This window comes from Xenopus tropicalis, chromosome 1 (assembly GCF_000004195.4).
Source record: "Xenopus tropicalis strain Nigerian chromosome 1, UCB_Xtro_10.0, whole genome shotgun sequence".
In the NCBI taxonomy this organism is placed as follows: domain Eukaryota; kingdom Metazoa; phylum Chordata; class Amphibia; order Anura; family Pipidae; genus Xenopus; species Xenopus tropicalis.
Window position 1 is genome coordinate 129,944,059 of NC_030677.2, and position 14,779 is coordinate 129,958,837.

Consider the following 14,779-nt stretch of genomic DNA (forward strand, 5'->3'; position numbering starts at 1 on the left):
CATGTGTGGCTACTGTGAAGCAGACAGCCTTTGAGAAGACTTGTCTTGGGAAGAACCCTTAAAAGAAGGAGTGCAGCTTTTTTCTTTTTTTATGGTGTTTATAGCAGAGGTGGAGCACTGCAAGTACATGGCCTGCACCCTTTTCTAGTTTTTTCCCTGTATATCGTGAAGGCACATTGGAAGAGGTGCAGATATATATTTTCTTTTGCTTTTCCTTGCTTATTTTTTTACAGACATACCTGCTTCCGTAGATTGAAAGGAAACCATAAAAGCCTTTCTGTGTGTTTGCCAGTTACACACCCCACTAGAGTCTCGCTGTAATGCAACCCCACTCTTATCTTGTTTAATTGTAAACTGATTTGGGGACTTAAAGTCCCTCTGCTTTCCAGGGAACCTGTGCTCCATCCACTATGAAGGGAGACTTATAATTCATTATTTTTTAATAGAACAAATTGAGGGACATGGCTGCATTGCACTTTAAGCATTAGGAATCTTGGGAAATGAATTGTTAGGGTATCATGGTGTCTTTCAATCTGTGGCAGATAGTGTTATGTACCTTAATTTAATTAATATGACCAACTGACTGGGCTCATGTCAAAAAGGGGGCATATTTTCTGTGTAAGTGTGCTCTTTAACATTACTTACATATTTTCTTGTGATTAATATAAATAATATGATGTTAACCTTAACACTGGGGGGCAAAGTAAGTCTAGTGTGAGTCTCAGTTATAATAAAAAGTGGGGCTTCCATTATCATCTTAGAAGTCTCTAAGGGCTCATACAATAACAGGGTTAAAGGTTGGACACATATGGTAAGCCAAGGCAAAATCTGCCCAACTTTTGTTCTTGATATTACATTCCAACAAGAGATTTGTGTCACACAATAATAGCTTGAATGTAGTTCTCATCTGGGAAGTAAGCAAAAAGGCTTATTGGAATTGCTGTTAGCTTTTACCGAGATATAAAGAAATAAGAATAATCTTTTTGTTTATTGTGATGACTGAACCCAAATAAACTTTGCCTGTGTCCCTTATACCTCTGCATGAAGTCAACCCTCCCAAGAAATTAAGAAATTCCATACATCACACTTTGCTGTCACCTGCAAAAAAAACAAAAAAACACCTGCAAATGGGGAGGCCCATTTATCAACATTCTGATTCATTTCATGGTTTTAGTGGTTTTTAAAACCACAAAAAAACCTCATTTCCATTAAAACCACAAATGTCATGTAATTTATTAAAAGATCTTTTTTTTCATTCACTTAATAAATAACACATTTTTTGAGTTTTCGTGTGATTTAGTATAATCCATGAAAAATATGAACGTTAGTAGATGGGCCCCTTAGTATAGTGAATAATTGTCCCAATATGCAGAACCAGTTAGACAGTACTAATCTAAGAAAAAAAATATCTTTTTATTAAAATGTATATGTCCTTCAAAAGCGCTACACATTTCATGCTGATAAGTCATAGGCTGGATACATATTTTTTCCCCTCCCTATTGTTACGATTGGTTATTGTGCCTTTATATTTTGTTTTTCTTTAATATGCATACAGCCTGTGACTAAGTGCTCATCAGCACAAAACGCATAAGGCTTTTTCCATACATGTAAGTTTCAATAGAAAGATATTTTTAAGTTATGAGTCTGTCCATTGGATTTTTTCGAGTGTCTGCTCATTTTCTTGTGAACTGGTTGAATTCGCTCCCTCTGGCTATAGGTTTGGGGCTTGGTACCCAAATACAACCTTTCTTCTACTGCACCTTCAGCTGCCATGTATTTTTCCCACAACATAGCATTTTTTTTACCAATTTCACTTGCTGAAAACTGGGGCAAAATTTGGTGTTAGACAATTCATTGCCAAAGAGCTACTACATGAATGACATAACTTGTGGTGAGTTGGGTCTATTCACTGGTAAACACCCCACCTACAAAAAGGGATTTTACACAGGCTGAGCTCTTCATACATGAGTAGACAATTATGTGTCTCGTTGGTGGGATATGGATGCATATATCTACACCCCTCAGGTAATTGTAATATTTTGTGGCACAAAATATTTCCATGCAGAGGTGCAAAGCAAAAAGATAACCCTATACTATACAATATATGTAAATGGTCGGTTAAGGTATATGGGTTACCCTTGCACCTCAATGCACTGTGCAAGGCAATCTGAGTACATTGCTTTGCGTATGGCACTTTAAGGTACCCACATTTGATCCCAAATGTACCTATCAGCGTGAAGTGGTTGCTAACCCTAAACTATCTTGAACAAGAATTTATTAATCAAATGATGCCTTCTGATCCTGAATAATGCATTTGACTTTATTGGCTGTCTGGTTGGCTTTGGTGCTATGGTTGTAAATAGCATATTTCTTTTTCTTGTTACCATAATAATTATAGTACAGGTGTATACTAAAAAACTGCTTTTCTCTTTTACTGATAAATAACAAACAATTCTATTATATTTTAAATGAAAACAAACTGAATATAAGATTGTCAGTCATTCTTTTTGCATGTCTTAGTCTAAATATAATGTTTTTATACCAAAGTTGTGTAAATATGTTTTACTTCTCTGCTGGATAATTTTTTACACTGTTTATGCCTCCTGAAAAAACATTTCTGCTCCCGTTATATTGTATATTAACTCAATATTAGCTAGGGCATTCGCTGTATATATTTACATAGGGCAATGCCAACATCAGTGCTTAAATAATATCCCTTCTTTGTTTAGATTTTGAAATGAAAGTAATCACAAATTACTCATGTTTTTGTAATAGGCTCAATGTGTTGTCAGACGAGTAAGAATGATCTGGCAGTGATTACAGAGTAGGAATTCTAGTACTGAGAACACTGAAACAACACTCTCACAAAGCATATCAGCATGTTATTGACACTGCTCTCAAAGCATGCGTTTACTGAGGCAACTGCATTGACAACACGTGGTAGAAAAATAAATATATAACAATAAACCATTAAATTACATTCATCCTGAGCTTACTTCACTGTGCTAGATTTCCCATTAAAAACAAGAAAGTTCATTTGGATATGTTTCTATAGATATTCTTTCTTGTATTGCAATACAAAAGGCATGTCTTCCCTTCAGGTTTCAATTATATTTATGCTGAATAAAATAACTATTTTGTGGCACTGGAAGATAATACAGAAGAGACAGTGTTCATGGCATAGTCACTTTGTCTAGTTTGTCCATCAACCATGATGAATAGTAGTTTTGTTGGCATAGCAGGATTCAAGACCTGAGACCTACTGTTTGTGGAATACATTAAAACGTTGATTACTGTCATAGAATTGAGATGATAAAAAGCAGGGCTTGTCTTGTTTGCAAATGAATCCAATGAAGGAATGAAGAGTGGTATCCGTTTGGTACATGGCAAAGAAAAGCTCTTATGTTATACTTGATATGTCTGTAATAGTAAAATGCATATTAATACCGCTGATTCAGTATCTGCTTTTTCAGAAACACACAGATACTGCAAAGTAGATGACCAGTGTCAGCAGTTGCTTTGGCCCAGTACTCTGCATTTTGAATTTATTTGTTGTATAGAAAGAAAATGGGGTATTTAGATAATGCTTTAACCTCTTTCCTACTTTATCAAAAGTTCTTTTTAACTGTAGCTATGCTTACTTTCAAAGCTACGGAAGGCTGCTGTTCGTGAGAGTCTCCTCATGGACAGATTATCCCCTCGACTTTCAGGCCTAGAAGACTTACTCCTTTGGAATGGATTTCTAAGGCTTGCCGTGGTACGCTGCCTATCTAGTTTGTCACTTATTGAGTAGCTTTTCTTCGTGTGAGAGTATGTCATACTGGGTTCCTCTGCAGAGTAACTGTTTGCCCGCTCTATTTTTGGGAATGGTATATTATTATAAAGTGTTCTTGAGGAGCTACTTTCATGGGCTGATAAAGAGGTCAGTGTACACTTGTTTCTCACTTCTTCATCATTGTCTTCATTGTCTGAGCTTGGATGGCTAAGCTCAGCCTCTCTCTCTGGGTGACAGCTGCTTACGTCTTCCACTTTTTCTCGCACACATCCAGGAGATGTAGACCTTTCTGCAGTGGCCTGTGGTGTATTGCTGACACATCTAGTATCTATACAGTCTGTGATACTTGTGTACTCTGCAGTCTTTACTGGTACTCCAAGATTGTTGTAGTAGCTTCGACAAGGAGAGAACATAAAAGTTTGGGACTTCACAATGGGTGTTTCTTCTAAGATAAAAGGTGCAGTTGCCAGAAAACGACTACTTTTGGAGCGCTCTAATGTATGACACAGAGAAGACTCTGTATCCCAAGGGTTTTGGCTGATTGGAATACCTGTAATTTCTTGAGGAAATGTAAATGGATCCATAGGGATGCTTTCCTCATAGCTAGGGTTTCTGCTGCAACTTCTACCACAGTGTGTTGAAGAGCTGCAGCCTTGTCCTATCGAACCAATATCCCCCATTGGGTCTCCGGTGCAAGCTACATTCATTGAGCTTTCACCAGGGTCTAGACAAAACTGTGCCTCATCCATAGCTGAAACATATATGTCTATGCAAGATGAAGGCCTCCTGGAATCTGGCACAACTGACAAAGAGTTTAAAGGGGAAGAAGGGGGTTTTGCATCTTTAGAGATTGAGTGAGAGCTTATAGCTCTGTGCAGATTTAAGGTTCTTTCTTTAAAAAAACCTTCAAAACGTTCAATACCACCTTTGTCTCTCAAATTTGAAGAATAAAAAGACTGACTTCTCATGCGGGGTGTAAGATTGGGGGAGGTAGGAGACAATGGCTCCTCTCCTACAGGATCTATTATGTCATGGAGTTTATATGTATTTCCTTCTTGGCTATTAAAACTGCTCTGTCTTACAATATATGCTGCATCTGTGCAGTCTGAAGAGGTTCTAGACCGTGCTTTGTTTGTTTCACCTCTTTCAACTCCAGTGAGTCGTTCCATTGCTGTAGCCATTCTTCCTAGCATTTCTTCCAATTGAGCAAGCCGGATATCTACTGTCTGAAGTGATGCCTTCATAAAATGTTCCCGCTCATTTACTTCCTCCAGTCGCATTGACATGTTTTCCACTCTACAATGTAATAAGATTCTGGTTACAATCTTAATGTTTACATGCAGCACTCTTGGATTATGCATTTCAAGTTCAAAGAGGAGGCAGGAGCCTCAGGCACAATTTTGGAAGAGAAGCTGTTTGTTAAAATGTTGGAACCCCCTTTGCTAAAAATAAGGCAGCAACTCATCTCTGTCCCACACATACAGTCAGGACATTGATCTACCTACAACATTCAATTACACCAAAGCAGAGCTCATCTTATGTACATAACCATTCACCAGCACTGTAGACAGGAGTTTACTCTCACCCCAGCTTAGTTCAGTGAGTCAATGTTTGTTGCTGATGACTGCTACTGCACTCAGTTGCTCACCTTGTATGGAGAGAGATTGTTCCTGCACTATACTCAGAATTCCAGAAGTATACATGGGGATAGGAGTGATTGGCACATAGGGAAAAAGAGCATATTAAGCAGTAACTGGGATAAGGGAAGTGGGCTTAAGGAGGATAGACTGGAACATGGGTAGGAGGCAAAATAAACTGTATTTTACAAAGAAGCATTCTCAATCCTGCAATTGTTCTAAATATGCAACATGTAATAATGTGAGACTTTGACAAATGTTTCAGCTGGTCCCCCTTTATGAAATGTCCTCCCAAGTGAAAAAGGTGCACACATCCTCTCCTACTATATAGTGCATGAAATGGGTATGAAAGGGGATAGGTGGAAAGGAGGGAGAAGTTTACACAAATAAAGATGATAGAATGGTACAATAAATAATATGATATGAGTGAAACAGAAGCAAAAAAAAGTTTAAAAAAGGACAAGAAACAACACTAATGATGTACTGATGTATTGGGTTATATTACACTAGTTGTATTGCCTGTTGACCTGCGGTCAAACTGAAACATGTCGTTTTGGCAATATCTTTCAATAGTAATTCATTGATATTTATGAACTATTTTAAGGCACATAAAATTGATAATGACATGCTGTACAAATAGGAATAGTGTTACAAAAGTAAAAAAAAAATAAAAAAAAGAACCCCCAGCACAGGTTTAGCTTCTGGCTTTGACACCTCTTAAGTTTTGTCTGGAACATGCTCTAAACTGTCCAATAAGCTGAAAACCATTTTAATAGTATTCCACTGTATAGAAGCACTGTACTACCCCAATCCCACCATGGGTCTTATGTTAAATTAGTTTATACTAGGGCTAACACTAACACATGTATAGGGGTTAGTGCTTATTGGTCAGGTTGTGAGTAAACTATTTTATTAGGACTCTTGAAAAAAAAAATATATATATATATATCAAGATTAATTGTAGTAAAGCAATGCAACGATACTTGCTTGCTGACTGACAGAAGAAAAGTAAGAAAAAGAAGTAGTCTGTTATTTTTGGGAATAAAGGGCAAAGAAAACTAATTGATCAGAAGGAAATTTAGATATTTTTAAATGTGGCAATGTCTATATCAAAATGAATGGAAGTTACACAGTGCATTCCTTTGAAGCATATCATTACTCCAAACACTAGGGCAGGGGTCCCCGTGTGTCTTACTAGTGTGTGTGTCTTAACAATCCAAATATAGAGGAGAGCACCATAAAGCAGAATTCTGCTAAAATGCTATTTATTTCAGACCAAAAAACACAAGATGTTTCGGGCAGTGTGACGCCCTTTATCAAGTGTATCTAGTGTGTGTGTCTTACTATAGTGTGCCAGTCAAATGTAAAAAGACTTGGAGAGCAACACAAGCATAACAAAAGTTCATGGAGGTGCCAAATAAGGGCTGTGATTGGCTATCAGGTAGCCTCTATGCACACTATCAGCTTACATGGGGTTTTATTTGGTAGTAAATCTTGTTTTATTCAACCAAAACTTGCCAACAAGTCAGGAATTCAAAAATAACTACTAGGTTTGGGGAAACTGAGAGCAACATCCAAGGGGTTGGTGAGCAACATGTTGCCCCCAAGCCACTGGTTGGGGATCACTGCAAGAGTGTCTAAAACAACAAAACCTAACTTTTTATATAGTAGGAATAGTATACAATTACCCTGTTCACCTGTGCATCAAATCTTTTTTTTTGGCGGTTGGTTAATTAGTATTCTGCAATTTCGGGTAACTATACTTTGTAAGCTCAAGGAAGTTAGTGAGCTTACCAAAAACTGGGCAAAGAACAGAGTACAAAAAATAAATACAACATTGTAAGCATATATTTGTGTGCCTCTTAATGATATTAGGAATCGCCGCATTTATTGCGACACTGTAGGAAGAGGCTTTCCAGATTCCAGATAATAGATCCCATAGCTTTACAAAGAAATACCTCTGGTTAGGAGATAAAAATTCTTACCTTTCTGCTGTCACTCGAATTCTTTCGTCATTGGAGGAATTAAACCTGTCATCCTTTTCTCTGAAATACTCTTCAATGCATTGCTCTTCAAAATCATGTACTTTTTTCAGATCATCCTCTGTTATAAATAACTCTAGTGAGTGGAAGGAAACAAAGACATATATTGTTGGTATTAGTTGATATTTTGCAGAATTGTTAAGGCCAGGCCTACACATTGTGCAAGGACAGATTACTCCATTAATAAGAAACGAATGTGCTACATTTTTCATCAAGGAGCGGCCTTGAAACTATTGTGTCTGCATCTATCTGTTTTATACATAGTGTAGTACATATGTGCTCTGTGTGCATGTACCATAATAAAAGTAAAAATATCAATTAATCCTAAATTTTACCCTGTCTACTATTTTTATAACCAGGGTCATTGTCTTCCTTTTTAACAATGATTATCTTTTTCTCACATTTTGTGTGTGGAAAACATCAAGCAAAGAATAGGCTTGGATCAGTAAATGGCAGCAAGCAGTATTTCAAAAATCCAAACAGCTGCGCACGCACTCACCAAGCACCAGGACAGCGGATTTAATAGGTTCCAAAAGCTTTATTCATGGCAGAACCTAACGCATTTCGTGTGTATACCCACGTAATCATAGGTACCAGCAAGCAGTTTTTGTCAGATTCTACAGAGCTCACCAGAGCACATTTATGTGTGTAAAATTTATAATTCATGTATTGATTACAAAAAACTATTTTATATAAAAATAACAAAAAGAAAAGAAATAGGGGTTAAAAGAAAAAAAAATTATGAAAACAAACTTAGACTGCACTTAATGAATTTACACTTTAAACCGAAAATTGGGCCTGATGTAGAGAGCAGAAATTTCCATTACAATTCTTACTTTTCCTTAAGGTTGTCATCAAAATGCAAGAGGCACCATACTAACTGGTAGGGCTTTCAGGGGGCCCAAGTTCTTAGCCCTCTGCAAGACTGGACATTTTGGGTGATGTCATGGGTCCTATGCTTAAAATGACCTAAGCTTGTCATGTCTGGTCACCCCAATCCACCCAGGCCTTGCCCAATTCTGCCACAACACTCCCCCGGACACATTCAACCCCCCCAAACTTGCCCAAGTCCTGCCACTTTTGAAGTTTACAATTTGGGACCACTGCAGCTTTCCAGGCCCCTGACTGGACTCCCACTTTCTCTTCTGAATGATTGTTCTACTTTCCCTTCTTGTTCTGGTGAGTTCTTTTGGAAGCATTAGAGAAAAGGTATTGCTGGGACCCTAGGTGGGGTTGCAACATTTTCAGCACCATTAAACACAGCCAAAACAACTTTATGGTTCTAACTTATACAAGGGAGGCCTGCTTCTGTGGACAGAAGTGCTCACTGTAATTCCACCACAAAAGGCTGCCATTATACATTGCAGATGGATCACATTTTATCCACATTCCTAAACAGAAAATAACAAAATTCTTGTTGCTTTTCCTGTTGGGGAATCAGTAATCAGTTGAGGAATGGCAGGATACCTAGCTATTCAATCTTAGATGGAATTTATTATATTTGATGAAATTACCCAATTAATTTGATTGAATTTATAAAAAAAATCATTTTTAAATGTAATTTACTTTGATTAAAATCAATATTTAACATTGCCTAAACCCTCCCAAAGGAAATAATGGTCTTGTGTCTCCCATTGTAGGCTAAGAGCAATGTTAAATGTATTTTCTTTTATTTTTTGGTGTTTTATAAATTGATCTCTACCAATAGTAGAATTATACTGATTGAGAGTTAGTTCATCTAAATTGATCTGCACCAGATTTGTTAGTAACAAATTGGAATTGATAGATCCATAATAAACATTGATAGATCTGCCCGTAACTTGAAAAAACATCCTTAAAATAACAAATTGAATTATTCTAATTAATAAAGCTAAATGCCCCCCATAAGGATTTGTTTCCATTTTTGTGTTTTGCAAATTGCAGTTATATTAGTGATTTTAGTGTATATAATATTCTGCCATCTTATTAGGGCAAATTAATTCTTTGAGATATCTAATGTGTGTAACTATATATCATAGGCAGGCTATTACAATGCAAAGGAAGGCATTACAGTAATTGAAATGCTTACTAAGTCCATAGTCTCTCTCATCTTGATCAAGTTCACGCTTTCTCCAGCGACAGCACAGATGCTTACATATCATTGTAAAATGGCTGAAAATGATTAAAGGAGGAGGCAAGACTGGCCTTTCATGAAAGGTCATGATCAGCTGATAGCGCTGAAATTTCCAAACTTGGTTTGATATAGACTTGACTTCAAAGAATGTATTGCTAGGGAAGAAAGAGGAAAATTTGGTTAGCTCGGTGCCTAACTCAGTAAAGAAAATGCCAATTACGAGTACAGTTAATTTATCTGCTTCCTATTATGTCAACTATAGCAACTTAAAAGGGGATTCAGTGGTTCAGATCAATTATTTGCTATGTGCTATGCATGTAAATAGTATGGTTTCCATTTCCTTCACCTTTGCAAGATAGCATGATTTACTGTGGCATAGTTATCAGTGTTGGTGGATAAAACACGTGTGAATAGGCGCTAGGGGTAGGCAGCAAAGGCATCATTTGGTGAAGCAGGGGTGCCCATTGCAGAAAATATGTTTCTTGTGCACTTGCAGTACAATGCAGAAAGCTGTGTATGCCCAATTATGAAAGGAAATATCCAGCGCCTAACTGCACACTCTTTTTATTTTCAGAATATGTAAAATTACTGCACTATAGAAACATTTTTTTATTCTATACAGATTGTATATTCTTACTGCATATTTCCCACCTGACCAAAGGAAGGGGGAGGTGTATAAAGAAGCTGCAACTGAAGCATCACAGAAAATGCTAATTCACCTGTATTTTGTTTACTGTGAAATTATGCAAATTTGCATTTACATTTCTAGAGATGCATTAATGGACATGTAAACCCAACATTTTCCTACCCTCTATATAAGCTGTGCACATCTCCCCCACCCAAACCACACTATTTGTATTACTTATAACCCCATATATCCACCAGTGCCATCAGATTTTTTTTAAATTAATAGCAGATTTCACCCAGCGCCATTTTCCCTCTCACACATCTTCATTGACATTTACATCTGCACTGTTAAGTTCATGCAATGAATAATGCAGGCTTACACAGGCAGAACTTACTTTGATAAAAAGTTCTGCTTGGATTGTGCCCAGTAATGCTTAAGCTGAGCTCAGGACAGGAGGTTAGGAGAAAAAAAAAAACATATTTTTCCAGCAGGGTTCACAGCTAGAGCAGAGTTTTTATGAAAACCTGCAGTGCCATCTCGCCATTGGCCCCTGGACTGGAGGGTGTGTTTAGTAAGAACTGAGCATGCACTGTTAGCCAAGAGCCAAAATCAGTTCTTATGGGAGGGGGCTGAGTGGGTTAGAGAAGAAAGAAAAGGAAGGAAAGAGAAAGAGAAGGAATCCCAAGTGATAAAATAGAAACTGCAACCTTACTATTAAACTTTTAACAACCATAGTGGCAGGTATTTAAAGATTTCAAAAAGACTGTTCACTGATTATATTTTATCGTGGGGGGTTTACATGTCCTTTAAGGATAAATAAACAAAATACAAGAAAACGCACAATTAAATATGGTGAAAAACTTACTTAAATACTGCTATTAGGAGGTTAACTAGAAGAATGTTGGCAACTAATAAATAGCAAGCCATGATAGCAGGGACAATCCATGCTCCAGTTTTGCAGGGGGGAAGCTGGATTATTTTTCCATCCTCTCCAGTTACATTATATCCACAAGGAGCTAAAAAAGTAAGATAAAACAAAATAGGAGGTTATTTTTTTCAGCATCCAGACCTCATGTGTCTCTGCCCTCTTTTTGATATTTCCATGCTTTCATCATGCATTTTTCACAACTCATTACTTTGCAGTCACTGGTGAGATTAGCAAACTGCCAATCACAATATCTTTTTAATGAGATGGATGGCAGATATTAATGAATATGTGAACAGAGTTAGTTTCTACAAAACACATAATCATGAATTCCTTAAGGAATGATTGCATGTGTCCACTGTGGTGTTACAGTCAAAAATCTCTATATGTGAGAATGTATGTCAGAAATTGGTTATAGTGCAAAAAGGTTGCCCTCTCTGTGGCAATATTTAATATTGTTCAGGGCCCAAAGTCTCTTCCTTGTACAACTGTCTTATGGGCAAGTAGATTTCATATTGTTTAAAGGTTTGCTTGTGTTTAAAGCTATTGATATTTCGATAAGGGAAATAGTTTAACATCTGAGATGGGGGGTGGAGTGCAGAGTTTAGGAATGTTGGAGAATTAGCTTAGTATTGGACTGAGTCCACTTGGATACAGTATGTTAGCAGTATCAGCTCTGTAAGTAATATAATAAATAGGTTGCTGGGAAAAAGGTGGCATACTGTTACGTTCACAAAGACATTGACTTCCCTAAATGGGGCCATAAATTACCTGTATATGTGAAAATATAGCAAAAATATGATTATTATATGATTATTACTCCTAAGTGATATTCAGTATTTGTGTGTATTATAAACTTTTTGTAAAATTCTGTGGGGGGGATTTAAAAAAGTGGTGATATTGAGACAAACTAAAAGTGGGGGTAGATTTGTCAGATTTCGCTCCATATTCACAAACCTCTATCTCCGCTTTTGTGAACTTTAAACAGACAGTTTCCAGATTTTGTTTTTTTCCATGACATTTTAAACAGCAATTTAATGAAATTTTTTCTGAATTTGCCTTGTTCTGAATTTAGCTCCTTATAAACTTGTCAGTCTGCAATCAAGTGATTTTTCCTTTTTAAAGGCTGATATGGGAGAACAAATGCTTTATCCCCTAAAATCTTAGTTAATTTCTCATTTCTCTATTGATGATTGTAGCATTACATAAGTTATACCTAGGTATTATATCCTGTTTAAGGGAAGGTAAAAACTCCTGGCAAATTTTTAGTATTAGTGTGTATACACATCCCTCATCCCTCCTCTCCAACCAGACCCGGACTGGCAAATGCTAGAAGGGCTGTTGTAAGATGCCATAGAAAGACACTATTTATTGGGCTGGTAGGGGTCTGTTAGGGCCTATATTGAATCCCAGTCCAGGCCTGTCCCCAGCCACATAAACTTAAATGGCTCATTGGGCATCCAGAACTCCAGAATCACACCAGCATCTTTGGCCATGTGACTTTCATTCTCATTATGAATCCCAACTAGGAATATGTGCAGTAGCCCAGTTACACAGTTTGTCTCCCAGTGTGCCTGCGCTTGATTACCAAGATGGATGTTAGGAAGAGAAGGTACACAGCTAAAGTGGTAGCTAACACTGCTGAACAGCTATATAGTTCTTGACATGCTATGGAGCAAGTGTTAGCGACACGTTCTACTGGTACTAAAATGAAATATTTGTCAGGGAGGCTTTACTTCTCTATTAAATAAAGATTTATTTGCTAATAGAATTTAAATGCTAACATTAAGTCATTAATTAAGAAAAAAAACTTTTAAACATACCATATATTTTTTTATACATTTTTATATATAAAATGCTATAAAATACACTTTTTTTGTAAAACTTCTAATGAGGCTTTTTACACCTATTGCTATTCTATTCTGGTTATACAGAAAATAGGGCTTGTTCCCTGCCAATAGTCTGCTAATCCCTATGCTTATGCCAATGAGTCCCCTGTAACGCCACTGAAGTAGGGAGAAAGGAGACTGAAGGAAGCAATGCAGAGCTAAGGAAGCATTATACAGATTCACTTCATTTTAAAAATAATGGGAAAAAGTGTAATTAAAAATGTTGTTTTAATGACATTGTTTTAAAGATATATTCATAGAACTGACTGTAAACTGCCTTTTTTCCAGAAAAAAAATAAAAAGCGGCAGTCAGCAGAGTCGGAATTTTGGTGGATTTCTGTTTATGAATATGGAGAATGCATTAACACCAGTTTTTACACCACTTTTGTGAATTCCCCTAAGCCATATTCTGTAGACCCAAGACACATGCCATTGCAATGATTCGCACGAGTATATGTGATGTTAATGATTCTCAATGGCTGCCATAACATGGGTTTATAGGCAGTCTATGCAACTGGCTCAGTAAAATGATTTTGCTGAAAATTAATCTGGTTTAACTCCTTCCTGGTGTGCCACAGGAGACACCAACCTATTGCAGGTAGCTGGTGACATCCCAGGCTTCCATGGTGCCGCTCGATTAATTGTTTTTAAATCATTTTACAGAAATGTTGAAATGTGAAATGCAAATTCTTCAAGCTGTTTTACACCTTATGTTTTTCCCATATGTCATAGTGGGTCAGCATGAATGCATGCTTCAATCTAAATTGCATTTTGGAGGCAGTCATATGCAAGGCAAAAAGCATACCATATTTCAACTGTACATTTCTCAAATGCACATGGTTTTTATCTGTAACAGATGCAACCACATTAGGACAAAACGTTTACTGACAGTGTAAGTTAAAGATAACAGTCTTGAGAGAGGGAATAATATTGTCATAGGGCAGAAATTGTTGAATCTAGTTTCTACCGATTTTCAAACTTTGAATAATAATAATAATAATAATAAACCCTTGCTCTCATATTCTTTCAACTGTCTACTGACGGACTCCTTCAAAGATGTTTCTTTGATATTGACATTAAGTTATCAGTGATTATGTGATCCAGGAATCTGTATTGGGGGTCATACACCTATACACTTTATGATGGTTAAACTAATATAAATGTTTTGGTTTTACATATCCCCTCTATATGGAAAGAATTTTCATTTACTTGTCAACCTTATTCATAATTGTATTCAATATAGAACAGCAGAAAGCTTAAGGTTTAACCTACGCTATTGAGGTAAGCACCGTAGAAGGATGTGTTCATATAGTGTTAGAGGTATTCCAAAGTATATTAAAGGGACATTCTTTCTCTTCAGTCTCCACTCTGGGGAGGGGTGGATTCTGCTGGAGAGTCTGAGGAGACCTCATTAGAGGCTTGAGGCAGAAAGCCCCACCGAGGAAAAGCCTGAACCCTAAGCTATAAAGGACATCTTAATGGAAGTCATGGAGAAGGGACCTATAAATGAAGGCTTTACTTAGTGTGAGTCTAGCACCTAGCCTAGCAAATTGAGCAGTTCTTTGATCTTGCAAGGTGGGAGTGTGGGATTAGCACCCCAGCCCACATACAACAAAGCAGGGAATTATCTATTACATTGATGCTGAAAACTTTTGGTGAGCTTAGACTATGAAGGAAGTAAAAAAACCTCCATTTTGAGCTGTCTGTGTGTAACGTAGGGTTGCCACCCTTTATGGAAAAAAATACAGAGCAGACAAATGAGCAGATCTT

The 14,779-nt window shown here is 37.0% G+C and overlaps 1 protein-coding gene across 1 annotated transcript in view; it reads right to left on the bottom strand.

Annotated features, from left to right (window-relative positions):
• Positions 1 to 2,299: 2,299 nt before the first annotated feature.
• The window catches only part of trpm3 (transient receptor potential cation channel, subfamily M, member 3), a 167,794-nt gene continuing 155,314 nt past the window's right edge, over positions 2,300 to 14,779 (bottom strand). The window contains exons 23-26 of the mRNA XM_012971723.2: positions 11,061 to 11,211; positions 9,523 to 9,722; positions 7,398 to 7,530; positions 2,300 to 5,071 (exon numbers count right to left, since the gene is read on the bottom strand). Of these exons, the coding sequence (XP_012827177.1) occupies positions 3,622 to 5,071; positions 7,398 to 7,530; positions 9,523 to 9,722; positions 11,061 to 11,211 (1,934 nt within the window). The 3' untranslated portion in view covers positions 2,300 to 3,621. The remainder of the gene's footprint in view (positions 5,072 to 7,397; positions 7,531 to 9,522; positions 9,723 to 11,060; positions 11,212 to 14,779) is intronic.